The 25897-nt window shown below is 46.7% G+C and overlaps 1 protein-coding gene across 12 annotated transcripts in view; it reads left to right on the plus strand.

Annotated features, from left to right (window-relative positions):
• DST (dystonin) overlaps positions 1–25897 on the plus strand; it is a gene marked incomplete at both ends in the record, with an annotated part of 363235 nt that overhangs the window by 301407 nt on the left and 35931 nt on the right. For all 12 annotated transcript variants that reach the window (XM_080917065.1, XM_080917066.1, XM_080917067.1 and 9 more), the window contains 17 exons: positions 3146–3312; positions 4899–5058; positions 5299–5625; positions 6126–6210; positions 7294–7535; positions 8333–8539; positions 11573–11692; positions 11883–11990; positions 13032–13250; positions 16953–17156; positions 18658–18889; positions 19329–19555; positions 20689–20811; positions 20948–21049; positions 23020–23121; positions 24405–24578; positions 24906–25061. In XM_080917065.1, the coding sequence (XP_080773191.1) occupies positions 3146–3312; positions 4899–5058; positions 5299–5625; positions 6126–6210; positions 7294–7535; positions 8333–8539; positions 11573–11692; positions 11883–11990; positions 13032–13250; positions 16953–17156; positions 18658–18889; positions 19329–19555; positions 20689–20811; positions 20948–21049; positions 23020–23121; positions 24405–24578; positions 24906–25061 (2955 nt within the window). The remainder of the gene's footprint in view (positions 1–3145; positions 3313–4898; positions 5059–5298; positions 5626–6125; positions 6211–7293; positions 7536–8332; positions 8540–11572; positions 11693–11882; positions 11991–13031; positions 13251–16952; positions 17157–18657; positions 18890–19328; positions 19556–20688; positions 20812–20947; positions 21050–23019; positions 23122–24404; positions 24579–24905; positions 25062–25897) is intronic.

A 25897-nucleotide genomic window follows, 5' to 3' on the forward strand; every position in this document is an offset into this window, starting at 1 on the left:
GTCAACAAAGCCCCTGTGTAACCTGGAGTGATTTCAAAGCAGGGGTGAGTGAGGTGGGAATCTGGCCACGGCAAAGCCAGGGCTCAGGGCAGGAAGTACCAGCGTAGAGGGATCCTGTGAGCAGCTCTCAATAGAACGGCCAAGAAATGCTTCGCCAGCTGGGTGGCATTTGGACAGGAATGTCGTTGTTGCCTAAATACATGAGACTTACCCCCGGGAATTGTGTAGAGTAAATACTGGGGGTGGAGCGGGAGTGCAAAGGACGCAGATCCGCTGCTCACTTGGGGAAGTGGTTCTGCATGCTGTGCTGTGGTGTTGATACACGGGGCTGCGTGAGACAACATGTACAGGTCCGGGGTCCGTCGTGGTGTAGTGGTCACACATGTAACATTGAATGACATTTCCAGTCAACTGAGCAGCTGTGATTTGAAAAACATAGAAAAAAGACATAGTATGTGGCAGATCCGTGCGGTGTCTCCTGTATAACTTTTCACATGGGGAGAAGGTCAACTATTTGAAATTGAATTAATTATTACATATAAAATCTTAAAGTTTATGTGCGTGCATGTGGTACATGCAGAGGTTAGAGCAGGACATTAGGTGTCTTCCTCCTTTCCTCCTCACCTTCTTTCCTCTCAACGGGGTCTCCCACAGAGCCAGAGGCTCACTACCCCCACCTCATTTTCTCTAGGGAGGGTGTCTCACTGAACCCGAGGTTCGCCCTTCAGCCTGTCTCGTTGGCAGGGAGTTCTTTCAATCTTTCTGTCTCCACCTACCCACCGGGGAATGTTGGGATTGCTGGCACATGCAGTCCTGCCCGGCTCTTTACGTGGGTCCCGGTTCCTCGTGGCTGTAGAGAGAAAGTGCGTGTGCTTACTGAGACATTTCCCCAACTCCTTTAATCAAGCTTTAATTTGCCTCTCTAGTCCTGGCTTAATTTATCCAGCAGGCAATAAAAATAATAACATTTCTCTATGCGTGCACTTTCCTGGAATTGAACCTAGGAGTTCAGCCATGCTCCAAAAGTGCCTTCCCACTGAACTATAGCCCAGCCCCAGACATCATATCATATATTTCAAAATTGCCAAAAGATTTTCAGTATCCTCAACACACCACCTGTGAGAAGAGGAACTACTAGCTATGTTAATTAGTTTGATTAAATTGTTTCCCACTGCACACATGTACTAAAACATGACATCATAATCTAGAAATAGATGCACTACTTGCTAGCTTAAACTTAAAAAAAAAAAGGCTAAATTGGCCTCAGATTTTTAACAACTTTCTGCTTCCTTTAATTCTGCAGACACATTAGCTCTCTACAAATTCTATGAAAACTTCAGCCAACTAGGAAGTGACATGAGAAATGAAGCCAGGCCTCATGACTCGGGCCTGTAGCCCCAGCCTCTTGGCGGGTGGATGTCGGAGGGTCCCATGTTGTAGGCCCACAGGAACACAGCCTAGTGAGCAACTTAGAGGAAGCCTGTCTAGAAACCAAAAGTGAACAAGAGGCCTGGGGATATGGTGCAGTCACAGGGCAGTAACCCAGGATGCAGGAGGCTCCAGTGCAGACTCCAGTCCCAGACAGCAAGAAAGGAGGGTTAAGGAAACGCACTGGAAATCCTGTGCTTCAGTGTGGTTTTTAATAATATAACTCTGCTAACATCAACCGAGTTAGTCTCCGGGGGGATCGTTAGTAATGCTTAGTCAGTAAAACCCACTTATACTGACTTTGTCTTCTTAACTGCCAAAGGTTTTTCTATCCCAGTTCACCAGAAGTAACTCACTTGGGCTGGCAGGATAGCTCAGTGGGTAAAGGGCTTGTCACCAAGCCTGACAAACCAATCCTCAGAACCTATACGGAAGCAGTAAAGAACCACCTTTCACAAGTTGCCCCCCTACTCGTGAGCATGCGCACTCGTGCACACACACACACAAGATACCTGTGCGTATTTTACAGACTTCACATCGTTTACATGATACCCTGAACTGTGTCAAGAACATCTGTGACCCTTTCCCTTTGGATATATTTTTTTTCTTCATGCCCTCCTCGGTGGTCTTAATCTCAACTTACTCCTCTAGCAAGTTACTTCTGGGTGACTGTTAAATTGTTACTCTCAGGGCCAGAGAAAGCAAGCAGAGGCTGGTCAGCTTAAGCTCCTGCATCTAGTTGTTGGGGCACAGAGCTTATTCTGTGTGCCGTTGCTCAGGAGTGGTTTGCTTTGATTAGTTGGGGCAAGGCGACCCTGAATCTGGCACTCAGCTACATTTAAACTGAATTTTCTTTTAACTGCCAGGTCCTGAAATCTTAGTCTTCTTGGAAGCTCTTGAGAACCCAGCACATCTACACTCCCTTCTTTTAGGGTGTCTGAGAGCTCTGCTCAAGCTTCTGTCCTCCTGGGCTTCGAATCGCATCTTCCACGGGAGGCCAGGAGCCTTCTGACCTGTGGACATGGTCTGGTCTTAACCTGCCTGCCTGTAATGCATTGCCTCACGGGAAATGGGGTTTTGATTGAAGGGGGTCTGTTATTTGGCAGACTCGATAACTGCTGGATGCTTAGGGCAGTCCTGTTTTGTGAAAGTAAGGAGGGCATTGGGCTTCCCCCATGGCTCAGTCTGCTTATCCAACATGCACCTTCTGCTCCGTGATTTTGTACGAAACCTGTCACAAAGATTACAGTGGCCTTAAGGGTTGTCAGCTGTCAAAGGCACACCTCAGTATCAGGCACTGCAGTTAGTCAACCAGACACTCTCTGTTTCTTCTTTTGAGGTTTTATTTTTTTAATGACATATATTTATTTATGCACCCTGCATACCCCTTGGCAGGCAGGTGGAGGTCAAAGGAGAAGTTGCAGGAACTACTTCTCCCCTTCCACCATGTGGGTCCCAGGGATCAAACTCGGGTCATGAGACTTGGTGGCAAACCTCATGACCTGAGGGGCACCCTCTCACTGGCCCCAAATGGATTATTTTTAAAACCCTATTTCTTATTTTTTTCACATTTATCCATGCAAATGTGTGCATGTGTGTGTGTGTGTGTGTGTGTGTGTGTATGTTTGTGCACGTGTGTGAGCTTAAGATGTATTCTGTCTTATATTTATTTAAACATTCTTCAGCCTTTTAAAAATATTGCATGTTTTGTCTGAAGCTTCTGCAGAGGCTGCTAGAAGACCGGAAGTCTACCGTGGAGATGATCAAACGAGAAGGAGAGAAAATCGCTGCTTCAGCAGAGCCTGCGGACAGAGTGAAGCTCTCAAGGCAGCTGAGCCTCTTGGGCAGTAGATGGGAAGCGCTGCTTAGCAGAGCTGAAGCAAGGTACCGGGAGCCAGGATGTACACCGGGGCTGTGGGCTGGGGTAACACTTGTCCGCATCCTCCATGTCTGCTCATCACGGGGTTGGGGCGCACCGGCCCTCCTTCTGACATCCTGTGGCCACTAGCCGCATCCCTGCTCACAAAGAAAGCATTTTCCCTCGATGGTAATTCGTTCTTTTGTGCGAGACACAGTCACTCAGGTACAGAGCTAGGTGTTAGCTTACGGGGATGAGCTAGACCCATCACCTCTGTCCCCAGACAGGTGCAGACCAACAGACTCAAAGCCAACGGGAAGTGAGGACAAGAGTGAGTTCTGGGATAGAGATGCAGGGTATGAATGTAGCCCATGATAGGAAGAAGTTTGGAGACAGGGAAGCAGTGGCCATGTTTTAAGTGAGGAGTCGTTTAGAAAGGAGTCAAAAGGTGGGTGGTCCTCTCCCTCCATGAAGGAGGGAGGGCTAGACTGTGGTTCTTCTGGGTTCTTGTTCCCAATTCTGTTATTACCGAGTCTCAGCCAGTGCAGCACCTCCTGTCCTGTCCACCTCCGTACTCTGAGTAGCTCCATGAGAGAGCAGCCAGCAGAGCGATTGGGTGGGCAGTGGAGCAGTTCCTCCCTCTTCAGTCTAAGACGGAAGGAAGAAGGCCTTTAACTGTTGCCTGCTAATAGTTTGGGACATGATGGCATAGAGCCAGGTATGATGGCACACACCTTTAATGCCAGCACTCAGGAGAATATCTGTGAGTCACGGGCCACTAGGATTCGCAGCATCCCAGGCCAGCCTAGGTTACGTCATGAGATCCTGTCACACAAACAAATGAAATATGGAAATTGTATTTTTGTTCCTGCTGCCGCTCCTGTAATTCCTCTCGGCTTCGTATGAAGCTCGCTTCCCAGATCGAATTATTCTCTTTAGGAAAAAAAAATGAACATGTCAGGAAGATAGGGCAGTAGCTAGACCTCCACAGAGGACTCTCAGCTAGGCTGATGAATCTGATGCAGTTAGGAGCCTGAGAGGAAAAAGGCAGCAAGAACAGAATGGCTAAAGTACTCCACCTTGTAAATGCATCTGAACGGCTCTCCTGTTTTTGACATTGTAAGTCTGCAAAGTAGTAACTGTTGCTTTTGACAACTGCACTTGATACTGTGTTTCTATAATGTAGCAGTCATCAGTTCTTCAACTTTTTAAAGTGCACTTTTGACCATCCTGTTAGAAATAGCTTCCGTGGCTGTGGCTTCCATCAAAACTCCTATTTGAACGTGCTTGAAAGGCCAAGCGTGAAATATGTCCTTAGTAATGCTTCTCGCTGTTGTTGTTATTGCTGCTGCCTTTAAAAGTGGTTCTGATCGACAGCCATCCTCTGGGAAGGTGGCTTTCCCCCCATGACATTCAGGAACAAGGCTATCTCCTTTATGTAGTGAGTGCCATTTTAACATGTCCTTTAAATGTCCGTGACTTAAAGCCTAGCCTTCGATGACCTCTGGGAAGCCATGTTTTTAGAGTAGTACGGAAGGTCTGACTGAAGCTCTTGACTGGTGTTTTTACACCTTCCCCACCCCAACTGACCTTCATCTCGGCGAATGTATAGGAACCGTCAACTGGAAGGCATCTCCGTTGTAGCTCAGGAGTTTCATGAGACCTTGGAGCCCCTGAGCGAATGGCTCACAGCCACAGAGAAGAAGCTGGCAAACTCCGAACCCATAGGAACCCAGGCACAGAAGCTGGAAGAGCAGATTGCACAGCACAAAGTAAGACGCATCACGTGCCCACGAGGCTCGGGCTTTCTTCATTCAGTTCATGGTTTTATTGTTTGGTTTTGGCTTTTACTTTTTTTTTTTTTTTGCAACATGCTTTTGTTAGATGATGCATAATTTTGAAACTAAATCCGTTTTAAAGGTCATCCTTTGGTTCTGTTTACGTTTTCCGTTTGTCCATGACTTTCAGTTTTGTTTTGTTTCGTTGTCTTCCTTTCTTGAACTTTTGTTTAGGTCTTAGAAGATGACATCACCAGTCACAACAAACAGTTACACCAGGCCGTTAGCATTGGCCAGTCCTTAAAGGTCCTGAGCTCCAGGGAGGACAAAGACTTGGTGCAGAGTAAGCTAGACTCCTTGCAAGTGTGGTACTTTGAGATTCAAGAGAAAAGTCACAGCAGGTCTGAGCTCCTCCAGCAGGCCCTGTGCAATGCTAAGATTTTTGGGGAAGATGAAGTTGAGTTGATGAACTGGCTGAATGAAGTTCATGGCAAACTGAGCAAGCTGTCAGTCCAGGACCACAGCCCAGAGGCACTGTGGGAACAGCGGGACGAACTCAGGGTACCTTAATCCATTTCTTTTCTTTTGGTTTTCCTTCTTTCTTTCTTTTTTTTTCATTTCAGTTGTTATTCATTTTATTCATTTTTATTGGCTGCGTATTATTTCGTGTCCATTATGATTCATGTGATTCGTTCACTCGCAATACACCTCTTCTCATGTGTACACGATACCTTTATAGTACCATGAGATGGAGTGTGTGTAGTTAGCTGACTCTCTCGCTGCCTATCCAGTGTGATTGCTGTTGTAATTCGAGGACCCCATAAGGAACCAGCGCCTCCACAAAGGCAGTTTTTATAAGACCCTTGGTGTGTTCTAAGAGAGAGGTGCAATGAATCCTGGGAGATGAGCACAGGGTATGGGGACCCGGGAGTAGCGAGGGAAGAGTCACAGTAAAACTCGGTTCTTCTGCAGATCTACCCACTTAGAGCCCAGTAAACATTCTCTTAGGTTAACAAGTGCTCTCGCCTCTCCCTCCCCTCAAATGGTGCCTGTGTTTTTAGGCTCTACAAGAAGACATTCTCCTCAGGAAACAGAGTGTAGACCAGGCGCTGCTGAACGGCTTAGAACTGCTCAAACAAACCACAGGTGAGATGCCTCCAGCTCCGGTTATCCTCGGGCAGCATTTCCATAGCGTTGTCTCAAGGATGGGGACAGAAGGGCAAAACCCTCTCTGGCTTTTGAGGCTGCTCTGAGACTTCGTCCTGTAGAACACCTTGGGGGTCCGTCAGGAGGGCTTCAAATAGGACCTCACTTGAGTCCTTGGTGGACGCCATGCGTGTTACTCATAGTAGAAAACACTTGACAAAGGCGCTGGCCAAGGGCCTGCACTGTAGCTACGAAAATCTCCCACTGCTGAACACATGGGCTTAGACAGTTCTGTTTTGTCTCTGTTTTGTTTTTTAAGGTAAACTGAGCCACACGATGCTTATTAAAGTAGTCCACAGGTTTAATTTCTCCCGGCTTGAGTCACTACAAAGGAAGATGCATGGTCTAATAGCTGCTTGAAAGGCTTATGAGCAACTCAGAAAAAGAGTTATTTTAGCAGTTCTTCTGGCTATAGGAAAGCCCTTATCTATTTCAGCTCGTGTGTGTGTGTGTGTGTGTGTGTGTGTGTGTGTGTGTGTGTGTGTTTGTGTGTGTGTGTGTGTGTGTGTGTGTGTGTGTATGTGCACGCGCACACATGGAGCAATTGTTATTCATTGCTGTTAAAGGTGAGCCATAAAGCATCTAGAACTTTGAAAGTCTGGCGCTTAGGGAATAATTGATGTCTGTCTGGAAAGGAAGTAGAGGCAGATAAAGAGCCCCGGAAGTGTGGGAGTGAGTAATGATGAGTGAGCACAGGAAGGTTAAATATCCGCCTGAGGTAACCGCCTTGTAAGCCATGACATCAGTGGCCCAAGAGCAGAGAGATTTACCCCTCATTCCTCAAAGACAGAAAGCTTTGTAAGGGATATAAACACTGAACACAACTGAAGTTTCTGTAGGCCTTTCTATTCTCCTTTCTATTCCTAGCAATCCTGGAGAAGAAGTGAGGGCATCCTTTGGGTCAGATAATCTTTAGAAAAATGTCTCCTTGTCACCCCCCCCCCAAAACATATCATCAGCAGTATCTGAAGAGACCCTCTGCCCCTCCTTCTAGGAAAAAAATAATACATCTTGAAATTTCAGGTGACGAAGTCTTAATCATTCAAGATAAGTTGGACGCCATTAAAGCCAGGTACAAAGACATCACCAAGCTGAGCGCCGATGTGGCGAAGACTCTAGAGCGTGCTCTGCAGCTCGCCAGACAGCTGCAGTCCACGCACAAGGAGCTGTGTAACTGGCTGGACAGGGTGGAGGTGGAGCTGCTGTCCTACGAGACCCAGGGTCTGAAAGGAGAAGTCGCAAGCCAAGTGCAAGAGAGACAGAAAGTAGGCACCCTGCATCTCAAGCACATTTGTCACCTCGGAGGGGTGGGCTCTGTGAGGGTCCCAAGTACAGTGGCTGTGGTAGGCGGGGCCTGGTGGGAACAGGCGGCTAGGGGGCCGTTCAGACAGGGCATGTGGTTCACTTTAAGAGACAGGTGACTGGGGATATAGTTTCTGCCCCAGGTGAATAACAGAGAAGGGGAAAGGGGGAAGGAGAGCAATCGTTGTCTCAGAGGCATGGAATTCGGCTGGAAAAGCATTTGTTAGAGATGGGTAGCCTGGGGGATCTTCCCAAAAGGACCCTTGTTGGGTCCTTTTGACCCTTGGGCCGACGAGCTCTGAGCACTCATTCCAACATGTCGGCTGCAGATCTTAGGAGTTTCGGAGGCTGTACTCCCAACGCCAGCATGTCCTCACGGCAGGCAGCCGTACTCCTCTGGAGTGTGACAAGGCCTCCTTGCTTGACTTTTGTTAGCCGATGGTTTAATGCATTAGCTCCTTTGAGTTTGTTTCTCGAGACAGCAAATATTTATTTTCCATTTCAAAGATAAACTCCTGCCACGCTGACAAATGAACTGTTCCCTAAACTTCTCTGGAAACACTTTTGGGTTTTGTTTTGTTTTGTTTTGTTTGCAAAAACATCTATAAATAATCAAGGTTCGTTTAGCTCAGCTGGAACTTAACCGGGCCAAACACAGCTATCATCCAGCAAAGGACCCCCACCCTCAACCACGCCCCGAGAACAGAACCGAGGGAGAGCCTGCCCCCGGCGTTGACACGTGCATTTGTATGTTCTCAAGGAACTGAAAAACGAAGTCAGGGGCAGCAAAGCCTTACTGGATTCTCTCAATGAAGTGAGCAGCGCCTTGTCGGAACTGGTGCCCTGGCGGGCGAGGGAAGGGCTGGAGAAGACGGTCGCCGAGGACAACGAACGCTACCGCCTGGTGAGCGACACGATCACGCAGAAAGTGGAGGAGATCGATGCCGCCATTCTGAGATCGCAGCAGGTAGGACCAGTGCCTTGTCGGCCCAAGGGTGGGCACCAGCTGCCCAGGGTCTTTACCTGAACAAACTCGTGTGCTGCCGTAATCCCATGCCACGCTTGGGGGGGGCGGGGTCCCGGTAGACTTTGGCAAGGCTGCGTCTGAACACCAGGGCACTGCTAACCTGTGCCCATTACCTCACAGACAGCACCGTACCACACAGGGAAAGCCTCGTTTTCTAAAGTAAATACTGCGTCTACGGACTTCCATCTGCCCACACACGTCTTGTGCCTAGACGAAGCCCAGTGTGTCTGAATACAGAGTTGTTGGTATCTGCTGTCCCGTGGTCATGCTCCTGTAGGAGTGAAAAAGTGTTTGTTTTTATAAAGGAAAGAGGGTTTTTTTTTTTTTTGGTGATGTACAGTTCTTTCCAAAGATGACTAAAGGGGGAAAAAATTATACTTTCTGACCTGCCTGTGGCTCACACGGTTTCTACTCCAAAGTCTGAGAGAATTCCGCTCTTAGCCACAGCCCTGTGGAAAACAATGAGTGTCAAAGGCGGTCTTGGGGATGGAAACTCACCCTGCGTAGTTTAACTCCCATCAATCCTTGTGGCTATTCACATTAGGTCGTGAGGTTCTGCTTGCAAACCCCGCGTGGGGTCACATGGTTTTGTAGGTTACCTCCAGCCCGAGACGTGTGTCCGACCTCCTCAGTCACACCAGGCAAAAGCAAGGAGTACACGCAGACTATGGAAGGAAGTCGGTCTCCCGAGCTGGTTTTCCAGCAGTGTGCAATCTTAATTTGTAGGTTCTGAGGCCTCATGCTCTGCCCTTTCTTGAGTATACAAGTAGAGGATCACAAAGGCTGGTGGAAGACCAGGATATTTTCCTGCCTAGGACATTTCTGTGAGGAGCATTCATGCCCCAGGCATGTGTTTGTCTGCCTGTTTCAGTCTGCAGAAATTTGTATGCTGCGTTGTTATAGGAAAGTGGGTATGTTTATTTGTGAAGTTGATTCAGCTATTTTAAAATACCGTTTTTTTTTTTTTTTTTTCTCTTCATGAAAACGTATTTGAACATTTCAGGGCTGGCACCCAAGCCTTCTCTGACTAACAAGACAAATATTGTGTCCTTTGGGAGTAGGGTTTTCTGGAGCCCTTGACTGTGTTCAGTTAGCTGAATGATGCTAGGCAGATACAGACCGAGTGACAGGCTGAGCTCGGGTTGCTCAGCACACACTGAGGCTTGCCCAGATGCTGACTACCGATCAGCTAAGGTGACAAACGCCTACAAGTGTTTCCCAAAGGTTTTTGGGTTTTTTTTTTTCCCTAAAGTAATGAGGTTATTGTCATAGTTCTTGAACCTAAAACACTAAAATGTACATCCTTAGAGAAAACAGGCATGATGGCCTTTCATACCAGCACTCCAGAGGCAGACAGGTGGATCTCTTCCTCGTTTTCATATAAATTTAAACTTGGTTTCATCTGCCTGTATCCATTTTCAGTGTGGCAGCAGCAACTGGGGGGCGGGGGAGGGCAGGGGAGATAAAAAAGACCTCACGTCCCCTCGGGCTCTAGGGCGTATGTCACATTTTTGTTGGACAGGGCTGGTCATTCCAGCTCTCTGCACATCCTGCTCTGATAGCACAGTGAGGGAGTCCATGATGGTCTAACACTGGGTGACAGGGAAACCCTGACTCCTCACTCTGTCTGCTACGTTGCTGCCTGGCAGGGCGAGGTCCGGACTCCACACTGCTCTTCCTTCACACTGTACGATGACCTTAGCTTTGAGCCAGTGGGAATAAAGCTTTGGCCGCTGCTTAACATCATCCTGGAAGGGAGATGGTCACAGACTCAAGGGTAAAACCCTAGATTCTTCATGCCACCTCTCTGGGCACGAGTGGACGGGGCTACCATTTTGTGCTGCGGCCTTTGATTGGCTGGGAGTGGCTGTTGTCTGTGTTCCACCTGGTTGAGCTGCCCCTTCCCATGGTTTTTTTTTTTTTTTGGCCAGAGAGAACAGGATTCTCCCAGGACTGTGCCTGCCCCCACTGGTGTGTAAGGGTCACCCATTCATTCTGTACCTGACCTCAGATAGGTGAGGCTCAAAGACAGCAGAGAACAAATCACCCTTGGAGTGTTGAACCTCAGGGCCCAAGGTCCATGTCACACTGCCCTGCTTTTGAAACTGTGGCTGCAGGTCTGTGTGTCGTGCTTGGGATTTTGAGTTGCACTTACATTGGAATGAAGAAACTTGGCCTGTTCCATCTTGAGTGTTTGCACTGCATTAATGTAGTGTCTTTAGAATAGTGTTCCTTTCTGTTTTTGAGTCCCACCCATCTCTTCTCTTACCTAATTTTCTTCCCCTACCCCCACCTGGATTTCCATCGGGGAAGTCGCTAAGTTGCCAACGGTATTAACTTCGGATTTTAATTTTCCCTGCTTACTGTGGGCTTTGACATTCTCTGCCTTGCTGGTACACTGAGGAAAAGGGACTCAGACATCTATGAATGACCTTGTGTATACGTCCAAAGTCCGGTGCTCCGTGGGACATTGGCAGGTTGAGCACGAGTCGCCCAAGCATGTTCTTCACACACAGATACAGATATTTATACACACATAGATATATAAACCCAGACAATAAGGAAATGGGGGTGCCTCATTTTATCACGGAGCCGTGTACTTGGACATCATAGTGCTCCCTGCCCATCTGAGATTTGAAGTCACAGGGGGATAAATATATTTAAAACGGTATCTAATGGTCAACTTTTTCAGCAGTTAACGTTTGGCATGAAAGGCACCCAAAAAGGCAGCCGTGGCGCCTGCCATCCTTACGCCTTTACTGCACTGTCACCGTACGGCAGAGCCAAAGAACTGGTGGACAGAGTTCTCCCCCTGTTGACCAGTTACTCATTTATTTTAATATGCCTGCCACGGAGAGAGAAAACAAGAGCCTCCAGTTAGGAAGCGGGGTATTTAGAAGCCCCGAAAAATAGGTAAGTTTTTCGCCACCCACCACTGGAACTTGCTTAACCTAATTATTATCTTTTGTTTAGTTCGACCAAGCGGCAGATGCTGAGTTATCCTGGCTCACTGAAACACAGAAGAAATTAATGTCTCTGGGTGACATCAGGCTTGAGCAAGACCAGACCTCGGCCCAGCTGCAGGTTCAAAAGGTGAAGGAAGGCATTTTCAGTTGCCGTCTGAGTTACGGGCCGCCGGGCTCCCAGTCTAGGAAATACATTCACGTGGCTTTACTTTCCACGGCCCCGTCAGTGCAACTTGCTAATTTCAACTGCTTTGTCTGCTCACCTTCACCCAGTCACACCACATCTTCGTGTTTTGTCTTTGTTCTGCAAATCCCAGGCCTTCACCATGGATATTCTGAGACACAAGGATATCGTTGATGAACTTGTTACCTCTGGGCATAAGATCATGACCACATCCAGTGAAGAGGAGAAGCAGTCAATGAAGGTATTGCCTTGTCGGGACGCTGGGCAGTGAACTCCAATGAATAGCACCCGAGAGGCATCTGCCGAGCACTGGTTCTAGGACACTGCCTCTGTATCTGCAGCAGAGTCCTTACACTTAAATCACTTAAATATCTATCAGGGTTACAGGATAGCCATGGAGACACGTTCCCCACAAGACCAGCTATATTAATGCCTCCAAACTGTTAGCGTTTCCTTAACTGGCCCACGCTGAACATCCAATCAATGCAGTCGCCATCAGCTGTAGTATCGGTATGCTGGTTGGCTGGTTTCTGTCAGCTATGAGGCATGTCATGTGGGTCATACGCGCCCGGAACATTTGTAACTTTTAAGCTGAAACAAAACCCGAAATACGCAGATCTTCGTTCTGTATGAAGTTACTCAGCGCCAGTAGGGGAGCAATGAGCTAAGTAGCTAAGAAAGCAATAGGTATATGTAATTTTAATAATTCTGCAGATTGATTAAAAAAAAATCCACAGACAATAGTGGCTAGCTCGACTTATATACAGACATCTTAGAGAGCTTAAAGAAATAACTGCATGTTAATGCTGTGACACCCCCCCCAATAAAAATGCACAAATATCCATGCCTTGAATTACATTTTAAATAAAATACATTCTCTTTCAGGCAGAGCACACATAAAATTACAGGTTATGCACAGCACAGTGCCCTGCTCTTGATTCCCATGTGTGTAATTGATTTTATGTTTAACTGATTTTTGTTCTTCAGATTCTGTTTGTGAAAGATAATCTTTTCCCTTAGTCACCATGTCAGTAGACTTGTGTGAAACTTACTTTCCAACCCCAAGAGCAGTGTAAGAGTTTTTGGAGAATTCTTCTTACATCTTAGTGCCTGTGCATAAGAGTTTGAACACCTCTTTTCGTTAACTGGACGTGTGCATAGGGACAGTTAATCCGAACAGATTTCACTTACATCTGCTCACGCTGTGCCAAACGTGCAGAGCTGGCCGACACACACTGTGGCTACCAGCCTGACAGGCGTGTTTCTTCATCCTGCCCCCTAGAAAAAGCTGGACAAGGTGCTGAAGAAGTACGACGCCGTCTGCCAGATCAACTCAGAGAGGCACCTGCAGCTGGAGCGGGCTCAGTCCCTCGTTAGCCAGTTCTGGGAGACGTATGAGGAACTCTGGCCGTGGCTAACGGAGACACAGCGTATCATCTCCCAGCTGCCTGCCCCAGCCCTGGAGTACGAGACTCTGAGAAGACAGCAGGAGGAGCATCGGGTGAGAAAGGGCGGCAGAGCCCATGACCGGGGATGGCGGTCAGCAGTGGGGTCTAAAGTGCTACTGCACACCTTCTGAAACTGGACATTTTAGTAATTCTGTGGGGTGTGTGTGTGTGTGTGTGTATGTGGTGTGTACTTACTCGCAGCTGGGAACCTGTCACGAGCTGTACAAATGACCCCGTACCAACTTTCTTAGAATAATGCACACCGCAGCCCATCTGGATAGGAAAGAGAACACTATTCTTACGTGTTAGCACACGTGAGCTTTTAGGGTGCTTTCAACCATGTACATTGAATTGCATCCTATGTACTTATACTGTGTTCCATGATCAATGTGTTGTATAACAGTCAGTCATCTAAAGTATTAGGAACTTAGACAAGGAGCCATCATGCATACAGGGACACTGAGTTCCAAGAACATATACAGTGGTGTGCATCTGTCAAAACGGAAATGTCAGGAAAGCTATCGGCCGTCCCCGCCACTCTGTGAAACTTGAAGCAGTGACCTAGGCGTATGAAACATACATGAGACTCTGGCATCAGGAAGTCCTCCCTCTAACAGACAACTGTTAACGTCACTGGAAACTTACACGAATGTGGTTGGGAGAGGGCTCACGTCTCAGAAGATCTGGAGTCCCTAACTAACATTTATGGACTTTAGAACCTAGTTGTTCTCTTGATCTATACATGGTGTCTTCTCAAGCTAGTCAGGAGTGGCTGAAAAGATGTGACAATGCATTTTAGACGATATGATAGACCTACAGGGTTTCTAAGATATATCTGCTTATATTCTGTGTGCATGAGTCTTTTCCTGTGTGCAAGTCTGCAGCACATGTAGACAATGCTCAGGGGCCAGAAGTGGGTGTTAACATTCTCTGGGACTGGAGTTTTGGACAGTCGTGAGCTGCCATGTGGGTGCTGGGAATCGAACCCAGGCCCTCTGCAGCAGCTGCTGCTGCTGCTCTTCCTGCTCACCCATCCCCGGCTCCTCCTGTCGATCTCCGGCACTTTCTTAAACACACTGGCGTGGAAGATGACCTGCAGCTGACATTCTTCCCCCAGAAGAGAGTTTATGAAAGCAGCTTAAGGAGAAGTTAAACTTTTACGGAGTTTTATCCAAACCATTCAGCTAGCGAAACACTTGAAAATGATATGGAACTGAATTTCCCTTCAATATGGGGTTTCCTCACCTCAGAAATCCCGGTGGCTGGTCACTGAACGACGCTTAGCATAAGGTGGATCGTGAACATCTTTGTCATAGGTGATTCAGACAACTGCTTTTAAAGATTTATTAATTGTTTCCATGGGAGTACACTGTAGCTGTCTTCAGACACACCAGAAGAGGGCATCAGATCCCATTACAGATGGTTGTGAGCCACCATGTGGTTGCTGTGATTTGAACTCAGGACCTCTGGAAGAGCAGTCAGTGTTCTTAACCACTGAGCCATCTCTCCAGCCCAGACTTCCTCGTTTTCATAATCTCTGAATTTGCAAAACAAACTTGTGGCTGTATGAGGGTAAGGATAAAGGTTTCACAGCCTCCTACAGGCTGTTCATAGAAAATGTTATTTTCCCCTCTAATTCCATATCTGCTGTTGGGGAAGATGTATCTAGAAAGGAAAACAACCTCCAGAGACTATGTTAACATGCAGGCCTTTAAGTCATGTGACATTTCTCCAGCATGATGACGTCAAGAATTACCGGGTCACATTATGAGGCAAAGGCACATGGCCCCCACTCCCCACCCCTGAGAGAGGATCTCTCTATGTAATCCAGGCTGTCTTCAAACTTGCCGTCTTCCAGCATCAGCCTCCCTAGTGCTGGAATTGCAGGGGTATAACACCACGTCCAGCCAAAGGCTGTTTGCTCATACACACAGGCATCCAAGTGAGCACCCGGGCACTCTCTGGCCTGTCATGGAACATTCTACAAAAGGCCCAAATGCTGCTCCTAGATGAAGTCACCTCAGCAGCACTGCACAGATGAAGTGGGCCAGGCAGTTCAAAAAACCTCAGCTGAGGTCTCGCACACATCCCTTGAGAGTATTTTGGTTCTAGGGTTCGTTTTCAAGCATGCCTTCTAGAATACAAACGTGGAGAATGTATCACCCCACCAGTTCTCTTACCCGGGGGATTCTATGTCAGACGATGGGGTCGTGGCCACCTCTGTTCTGTAAAACAGCACAGGGAGATGAAGGAATAAAAATAAGACTCAGACCAACTCACCCTCAAGGCAGAACGCCACTGTGACTCTCACGTGCATCGTGTTAGCTTAGACATCCCCTTCCCCCCCACATACACACTTTTATAATTGAGTTTGTATGTGGAATTATTTTCAGTAGCCTTCAGAACAGCTTCTAAGCAGCTGAGCACCTGTAGGTTATCTCTAGACTTCCTCTCCTGAGTGCGCTCCCTCTGGGAAGCTCCTGCTAGAGGCCGGAGTGCAGAGGGATTGAGATACCCCAGGGAAGGACAAGGCTGGTGAGGGGCAGGCGGAAGCCCTCCGCATGTCTTAGGGAGTGGCCTTATAGGAAAAGGCTCCCTGACAGTGGATTTGAATGGCCTGTGGGGATGATTCTGGAGAGGCCCCATACACTCCTCTCCTCAGAGACATCCCCCCGCCCCTTTGTTCGGCCCCTCAACCCATCACCTGAAGAGACTCCACCCAAGTTGCAGCCCCACTCACCAGGCTAAACATCCGTCCCCCAACCAGAGGACAAAATCAAGCGACTTTCAATATGACACATACTCTCTTTAAATGCACCTTGCAGTGATGCTCAGTGTATAGTTGTGTGTTTAATCTTCAACCCTTGACATCTTTAAGAGTTTACAAGAATACACAGGAGCAGGAGAGGCGGTCTGGCAGCTAAAATCACTTGCCGGTCTTAGATCTGGTTTAAGTTCTTAGCACCCGAGTGGCAGCTCGCTGCCTTACCTGCGGCACACAGATAATTGTAGTAACTGATAGAAAAGTACCAATGTATTTGGTGTGTGTATGTGTATATGTGTGTATGTGTGTGTATATATGTGTATGTGTGTGTATATATGTGCGTATGTGTGTGTATATATATGTGTGTGTATGTGTATATGTGTGTATATATGTGTGTATGTGTATGTGTGTGTATATATGTGTGTGTATATATGTGTGTATGTGTGTGTATATATACATACATACACACACACACACACACACACACACACACACACATATATGAGTATCTGTCTAATACTGGTTCACACGTGTGACTAGAGTGCCTATGGGCTCACATCACCCTCACACCTCTGTATCCTGAGGTTTTTAAAATCGTGGTATCATGTCTTTCTCCCCTCACACCCTCACCCACCCCGAGATTCTTCCTGTTCTTGAGGTCCACTCCTCCCATTCGTTTCTGCACACATCATGAACGTGCAAAAAGAAGCACCTAGGAGCTGTGGCTCAGCTCCTTCTCCTTCCCTTGTGCAAACAGGCAGCTCTTATCGTGGCGTGAGATGCACATTTACGGCTCGAGTTAGTGCCATTACTGTCTGTTCCCCGGATGGTGCGCGGCTGGACATCCCCGGGATCTCCTCCTGGCAGAGACCTGGATCCACCCCGGAGGCAGGGAGGGCCCTTGCTTAGCTGTGTGATCGGCTGGTTGTAGTACAGAGGTGTGATCGAGGTGTGATCAGCTGACCCTGAGAGACTGTTTGGCTCCTTACAGCAACTTCGAGAACTGATAGCGGAGCACAAGCCCCACATAGACAAGATGAACAAGACTGGGCCACAGCTACTGGAACTGAGCCCAAAGGAAGGCATTTATGTCCAAGCAAAGTATGTGGCAGCCGACGCCCTCTACAGTCAGATTAAAGAAGATGTCAAAAAGCGAGCTGTGGTCCTGGATGAGGCCATTTCTCAGTCCACCCAGGTAATCCTTTTTACACTAGGAAAAGAATCCATCTCTTCCCCACATCCAAGCATACCAAACATTTTCCTGGACCCTCTGGTCATACTTACTCTTAACCGACATCGCTGGGTTGACTCTCATGCGAGGTGCCTTTTCTCTCAGAGGTGGGATCTGCTCACAGCCAACTCTTGGCTTTCCCTGCCTCCTTCAGGGTACAGTAAAGAAAAGTGATTTCCAATGAGTAGGAAACTTGCTTGCAGCAGTGCTCAGATGCTGGCTTCAGTGCCCGTCGTACGTGGAAGTCAGTATTTGACTTGAAGAAGAGAAAAGAAACTTATAATTACTAGTAACAGAATTTTCCTTAAGAAAAGCCTTGAGAGGAAATCAGCCAGATAAAAATGATAAGAATATTAAGTAAGAAGCAGGTTCTCTGCTTTCAAGGGTGTGGTTTTTATCACTGGACGCTGGGCACGGGGTGGCATTTTCTATGTGTGGAATGCTACGTGTGTGTGTTCCCGGTTCCCCTCTGTTGCTGTGGAAACAACTGAGAGGAGGGAGGGCTTGTGTCTTCCTGCACTTCCGGTCACAGTCTGACACTGTGGGCGGCAGTACAGGAACTCAAGCAGGTGAAGCAGGAACCGTGGAGGGGCACTGTTTGGTGGCCTACTGAGCGGCCATGCCTACCTAGCTCTCTCCCATAGCCTGCCCCATCTGCTGAGGGCTGGGCCCTCCCTCATCCAGTAGCAATAAAGACAGTCATCCATAGGCAATTCCTGCAGGCCAGTCTGATCTGGGAATTCCCTCGAGTGACACTGTCCTCCGATGACGCTAGGCTGTGTCCGTTGGCAATTCAAACTAACTTACACAGTTGGTTTGTTCAACTTGAAGCTACAACAGAGTTTAAAATAAACAGTGATTTCTGACGTTGTGTCATTGCACGTGACACCTTCATAAATATGAAATTAACTATTTCCTCATATCCAGTCGTGTGTTTGACCATGGGTTAAATACAAACCTGGGATACAACATTGGACATACTCTACTTTGTTTAATTCTTTGGTCCTTTTTATTATTTTCAACTGAGGAAATATATAACTCAAGAAATCTCTTGGACCTAACCAAACCACCTAATCAAAAACTATGTGTTTTGCAAGCAATCGTACATTTTTAGAATTTCAAAATGGTAGTTTTAGATGAGATAATCAGTTCTGACAGCCAGATGTGCAGCTTATTAAAAAAAATGTTTAATTGTGATAAAATTAAACATCAGGTTAAGATTAATATTGCTACAAAGGAGTGTAGACTGCTTCTTAGTGAATACATTCAGTTATTGGTGGGAAACTCAAGTGTTCCCTTCCTGGTTGTGTTACACGGGAGTACACAGAGGTGTTACTTCAGGCATGGCTTCATGCCCCAGCCGGCTGTTACTTTTTGGATGGAAATGCTGGCAAATGGTCCTCAGCTTTTAGTTGGGGGAAGTTTTTCGTGAGACGTGACAGCAGCCCGTCGTTTCTACTTGCAGTTTCACGACAAGATCGACCAGATCCTTGAGAGCCTGGAGCGCATCGCGGAGCGTCTGCGGCAGCCGCCGTCCATCTCCGCCGAGGTCGAAAAGATCAAGGAGCAGATTGGTGAAAATAAGAGTGTGTCTGTGGACATGGAGAAGCTGCAGCCGCTCTATGAGACTCTGAGGCAGAGGGGAGAGGAGATGATCGCCCGGTCTGAGGGCACCGAAAAAGACATATCTGCCAAAGGTGATGGCTGGGACGGGCTCAGCTTTCTTTTTTGTTTGTTTGCTTGTTTATTGTGGTGTTTGGTTTTGTTTTTGAGACAGGGTCTCTCTCTCTCTCTCTATCTATCTATACATACATACATACATACATACATACATACATACATGTAGCCCTGGCTAACTTGGAGCCATGTAGACCACGCTAGCCTCAATCTTAGAAACCAATATGCCTCTACCTCTCAGGTGCTGAGATTGTAGGCTCATCACCACACCTGGCCCTAGGCTTACTTTTAAACTTTGAGCTCATGTAGCTTTACACATCTACTTTTATAAGGAGGTGTCTTGGCACAGCTGTAGTGGACCCATAGATTCTGCATTGTGTAGAACAGGTTTGGGCCCAGTGACCACAGTTGACGAAAACCTGGTCCAGTCTATGTATTTAACATTGTTTTGCTGTGTAGCTGTGCAGGATAAGTTGGACCAAATGGTTTTCATCTGGGGAAGCATCCACACGCTGGTAGAAGAACGGGAAGCCAAACTGCTGGACGTGATGGAACTAGCAGAAAAATTCTGGTGTGATCACATGTCACTGGTTGTTACCACCAAAGACACTCAAGATTTCATCCGGGACCTGGAGGACCCCGGCATCGATCCCTCCGTGGTAAAGCAGCAGCAGGAAGCAGCAGAGGTAAGTCACAGAACTTGGTTCAACTACAAAAGACAAGAACAAAGTTCAGCGTGACAAAACCCCAGTCCTGTTAAAATTTATATCAGGTTCTGAACTCGGAATGCTTAGTGAGTACCAAGATATTATGGACTCGCAGATGTCCCTTGGAGGTTGTCCTTAAGATCATCTCTCTGTGCCCACACTGCTGTCTGTGTCACACACACATACACACACACACACACACACACACACACACACACACACACACACCCCACACACGTAACATGAAGACAGGATGTCTGCCCTTGACGGCCCCCAGCCTTCCCCCGCCTTGCTGCTTTCTGTCCTGCTGCTTGAAGTCCCTCGGATGTGTTCTCCGTCCTGACTTTGCGGGGCACGGTGTGCAGCTTCTGACACGAGCTGGTGGTCATGCTAACACAGGCGTTCCTCTGTTCCTGTAACCCTGAGCTCTTCCACAGCCTCGTTCCTCGTCCCATTTCTGTGACAAGCTTCAAGGTTTGATCGAACTATTACCCACCCTGTGTTCCTACTTTCTTGTGTATGTAGCTGAATTGCCTTCTTGGCCGGGGGCAAATGTCCCTTCGACGTGTGATTTGGGGCTCTGCTTGGGCCTATTAAATACTCATTTCTGAGTGGGTGTGTTCAACAGTGACTGAAAAGCAAGTCGGGGTCAACAGATCCCACCTAGGGTGACGCATGGAACCCCAAAGTTGGTTATCATGAGTTTCCCAATGTTTCTTTGCATAAAATCTTTGTGCTCATATTACCGGTGTTTCCTTGGAACACATGCAGGCAAACTCCTTGAGAAAAATCAAAATGTCTTTTGGAACTTGACGGTATTTGGGTCATTTTCTTAAAGCACTCTGGTATTTTGTCACAAAGTTATTTTCATCTTTAGAGTAAAGATTTGGCACTAGAGGACACTCTTTTCTCTAAAACATATATTTTGGTTTCGGGTTCCAAAACAGGACGTTATGAGTTTGGGAAATAAGAAAACAGAGTACTGCTAACCTCACGTAGGAGCCCCCCACCCCACCCCCACCCCCAGCCCCTGTGGGCAGCTCCTTGAGACACCTAGTCTTGGTCTTGGTGTGGCTTCACATGGTGATCTGAGGCTCTGCTTTGAATCCCAGGCAATAAGGGAGGAGATTGACGGGCTGCAAGAGGAGCTGGACATGGTCGTCACGCTGGGCTCGGAGCTCATCGCCGCATGTGGGGAACCCGACAAGCCCATTGTCAAGAAGAGTATAGATGAGGTAGGAACTCCTCCTGACCTCTTTTCTACGTTTGTAAGAACGCCCTCCTCGGGACCTAGCAAAGCCATACCGGTTTTTACCAACAGTTAAGAGTGCAAATTTGACACTTGACAGGACTCTAACATTTGTTTTGTAGTTAAATTCAGCGTGGGACTCTCTAAATAAAGCTTGGAAAGACCGGGTTGACAAACTGGAAGAGGCCATGCAAGCTGCTGTCCAGTACCAGGACGGATTGCAGGTGAGGTGGCCGCCACGTCCGCTGGGCTCAGCTGGAGGTGGGGATCTCGTCTGTTGCTGTCTGAACCTGGACGCCCTGGTTCCAGCCCAGCACGTGACTGTGTGTGCAACTGCAGACAGATCTGTTTGCATGGGTACAACTACTTTGACTCAGCCTTTTTAGAAGATACCACTTACCTTTCAGACGTACGGATTTTACACGTACATCTAAGCGTGGGTTAGTACACGCACCGGTGAAATTTGCTTTGAAAAGAAGTGTTCTGGTGCCTTTTTGTCTTTAAGTGAAAGTAAATATTCCCACACTGTATTTTCCGTAAGTTGCTGAGCACCCGGCAGTGAAGTGGCAGGGGACAGAGTCTCAGTCCTGTTCTGAAGCTGGTGACGTAAGATAAAAGGGATAAACACGTGCTAAAAATACCTCCACGTTAAACCAAAGTCAGAGTTAAAGCGTGCAAACGTGAAGCCAGTGCTCTCCCTGGGCACCAAAGTAGAATTCTGTTTTATTAGCTCATAACCAGCTGTATCCAGTCGCTTTCTGCCTCTCCATATATATAACCTTTAAAATAGTGCTTTGTCGTGTCAGGTTCCCGTTTGGTTCATTAGCCAGTTAGAAACTGATTTTTTCAATATTAAGGTTCTCTTCAGGCCCACCCAGGGATGTGTCATCTCTGCCTCCCTCCCCTTGGTCCTATTTCCTAGCAGCTCGGCAGGAGTTTAATCTTCCATGTTTCTTACTGCACGGAAAAACCCTCTCCAAGTATTTCCATAGCACTGAAGTGAACATTACTTTTAAAGCTCACGTGAGAACAGATTTGTTTTTTCCTCTTTCAGTATGGCCACTTCTTCCCATGTCTGAAAAAAAAAAACCACTATCCAGGCTTCATGCCAGCTGGAAGTAAGGGCTTCAGACTTTAGGAGTACACAAAATTCTTCACGGCAAATGACTCCTTATTCTAACCCCCACACCCATGTGTCCACTCGCCTCACACGCAGTGATTTCTTGCTTCAATAATCAGCGACCAGTGCTGACCACACTGGGCTCCCAGTCTGTGTGTGAGACACCAAGTCATGAGGGCAAGTGTTTTGAGTGGGATTGTTTTCCATGGCTGGAGAAGCTACCGCTACTGGACAAGGTCACACGGGAGCCATGGACAAGGCACCGTGATTTGACACCGGCTCCTCAGCAACAGCAGGAAACATAAGTTTCATCACAAGTCCTGCTGGTCATGAAAGGCAGCTTGAGTTATTAAATTGTGTTGCCGTAGCTGCAGTGTGGTTCTAGGTACTCCATCAGGTCTCTCCAGGTTGCTGCTTAAGTAATGGGGTTGGTTGATGGTTATTTAAACATATCAGATAGTTCATCTAGTTTCTTTTCTGTGAGCTTCATTAAATGTAAAATAATTCCGTTATACATTAATTACCTTTAAAAAATGTGTGTTGAGCCTTGTAGAATGTGTAGAAACCTTGAGGGAACAGAGAAAGTAGAGGACTGTGGAGTTTTTTGCAATAATGGTACCCTTAATTATATGGATGTGCAGGGTTTTAATGGTAATTGCAGGAGTGTAGGAAGGTTAGGTGAACCATTAAACATGACTTTTTGGTCACTTGAATAAATAGATACGTTTGGATCTTTTTTTTACAATATATTTTTATATAAGCAAATAGGATATTCCACTTTCATGATTGAATATGTAAACATTTCCAAATGAACTTTTCTTTGAAAGTGCAGATAATTTAAGAACACCAGCTTTGGAAGATGACGTTTACTTGGTATTTGAGGAGCTGCTTTATATTACTTCTTTTATTTGGGTAAAGGCTCTTAGTTTTAAAAAGTTTCAGCCAGGTAGAATCTGATTTTTAATATCAAGGTTCTCTTGGGGCCAGCGCCTTTCGTGAGGTCTTAGAGCCCTTGCCTCTCCCTGTAACCCCAGAGCCACAGCCACGCTAACCCACAGGAAATGTGTCTTGCAGGCAATATTCGACTGGGTTGACATCGCAGGCAATAAGTTGGCCACCATGTCTCCCATCGGAACGGACCTGGAGACGGTCAAGCAGCAGATTGAAGAGCTGAAGGTAGGTGTGGAGCTCCCGGCTGACAGGGGCTGCCTGGAAGTTCCCTAAAGCCAACACAACGGAAACATTCCACACAGACCCCCAAACCGTGCTGTTTGTTTCTACTGCGTGTAGTTATAAACGCATGTGTTTGCCCTACACTTAAGGAGGTCAGAGAGCAGGGACTCAGTCTCAGGTTGTCAGGCTTGGTAGCAAATAACTTTTCCCACTTCACAGGCCCTAAAGTTGATTTAGAATAAGATCTACACATAGGAAGTATAGATAAGTGCCTCTTTAAAAAAAAAAAAAAACAAAAAAACAAAAAAACAAAAAAAAAACAATGATGAAAGACTGATTTATTTTAATTATTTCTTATCCGTTGTAGAATTACAAGTAGGCAGAGGGGTGGGGCAAGATTAGTAACTCACTCCGAAAGCTATGTACTGAAAAGCAACTATGCCTACATTTTGACAAACGGCCTTTCGGATACCCTCCATTCTGAATGGAGGGTAGATGTATAGGGAGGGAGGGCCAGATTTGGATCATGCTGTTGACATTTATGATGAGCCTCATTATTCAATTAGTGCAATTGATACATTGTTGTAATATCAGCCGCTAGTGAATATCAGAGATTCAAATAACTATTTTCTATTGTGAATAAAACGTTGGCTGGCAAGACGAAGATCTTTAGTGCCTGTCAGTCATGTGGGAAAGAGCAGGCAGAAGGATGTTATTCTAAAGCCCCACAGGACGCTCAGATCTGTAATAACTGTACTTGTCAGGCTGAGGCAGGAGGATTGCCAGACTTGTGAAGTCAGAGGCAAGCCTGACCAAAACAGTGGTAAAGGGCGACCCAGAGCTATGTAGTGAGACCCTTTCTTGCTAGTGGTAATTATAATGATTATAAATTATTTCTCTTTAACAGTGGGACACAGAATTACTAACAAGTACAACACAGCTGTAAAAACATGGAAGTTATGAGGGAAGGCATACTATGTGCTGGCCATGAGGGAAAGCATACTATGTGCTAGCCTGAGATCAGGACTAAAGTCCTTAAAGGCGTTGTTTTTTAGGTTCCAGATACATCGATATGAAATCAGATATTAAACAATGTTTCTCCATGGGACACATTAAATTCTACTGTGCAGAATAAAAGTCGAGTACCCAAGCTATAACTATCCATAAACCATCAAGTAAAAGGGAGAAACTTCTACCTCTTTTGCTTTTAGTGGGAAATGTGAACTGTAGAGTTATTTTTGGCTTAGTTTTCAAATGTTCCTCTGGTGTCTCGTTTTGTCTCACAGCAATTTAAGTCTGAAGCGTATCAGCAGCAGATAGAGATGGAGAAGCTGAACCATCAAGCAGAACTTTTGCTGAAGAAAGTAACAGAAGAGGTTGACAAGCACACCGTCCAGGACCCACTGATGGAGCTGAAGCTGATATGGGATAGCCTGGACGAGCGCATTGTCAGCAGACAGGTAACGCAGCACACACAGATGCTCTCAGACAGGAACGTAAGGCAACTGCTAGCCGTCAAGTTAGCACTTAATATCAGTAAACTTCAGAAGCACCTCAGTTGTCTTATTAAAATTCTCCCGTTTGTGCTGTATTCACACACACACACACACACACACACACACACACATCACATTAGAGTTGTTGACAGATATGAGTAGATTCATGCTCTGTGAGTATGGACTCGGTCATCATTCAGCGGTTGGTCTTTGCCCTTGTTTTGTGAGAACGTGCCGTGCTATTCACGATGTTGGGGTCTAAGAGGATGTTTCTTCTCTGCTTCTTGGCAGCACAAGCTTGAGGGTGCTCTCTTGGCGCTGGGCCAGTTCCAGCACGCCCTGGATGAGCTCCTCGCGTGGCTGACGAACACCAAGGGCTTGCTAAGTGAACAGAAACCTGTTGGAGGAGACCCGAAGGCCATTGAGATTGAACTCGCTAAGCATCATGTACGTACCGCTGCTGCCCGTCATTCTTAACTTTATGATTTTGACAGAGATTGTCTGGCATTAAATTGTGTGACATGTGCTGCCTAAGAGGGCACTAGGGAAGTATTTTTCTCACTAGCTTGGGGTAGCAGTGATTAAATGTAGTTTCACCAGGCCTGCACAGCAAACCCCAAAGATTTAATCCCTTGCACCCGTCACTAAGTTAACATGGAAATTTTGTTTAAGATTGTAGGAAACAGCCTAAAAACTTCCAGGCCGAAAACATGGTTGTCCTACCATGGCTTTTAAGGTCTCGGGGCCTCTAGGCAGCAGTAACTGCCAGAATAACTCTTTATAAAAACAAACTATGCTTGCTCTCATGAAATGAGTTTATAAAAGCATTTACGTCTTAGGAAATCTGGCAATTGTCTTAAAAGTACCAGTGATTAGAACTGTGTGCGATAGGGTGGAAAAATCAGACACTTAACCGTTACATCGGCTGGAGGTCTGTGGGAACCTTTTAACGCTGTTCACGTGACTAAGAAACGTGCCCCCTTGCGTTTTTACCCTTCATTTCTGTGAGTTCAAAGCCAGCTTGGTCTACAGAGCAAATCCCAAATCTGGGATTGCCAAAACCAAGACTGAACAAAAGTTCCTCCCCTCTGCTCTGCAATCTCCCCTGCCTCTGAGCATCAGGGGAAGGAGTTCTATGGAACTGTCCTATAAGTGGACACCAGCAGTGTTTAACCCTCAGGCCTTGAGGAAGCATTTCCTGCTGTTAACATGCCAAAGACCGTGCTTTGCAGAACCTGACTCCTCATTTAGTTAGGTTTGTGCCTTTGGAAACTGACTCATTG

This window comes from Micromys minutus, assembly GCF_963924665.1.
Source record: "Micromys minutus genome assembly, chromosome: 5".
NCBI classification, from domain to species: domain Eukaryota; kingdom Metazoa; phylum Chordata; class Mammalia; order Rodentia; family Muridae; genus Micromys; species Micromys minutus.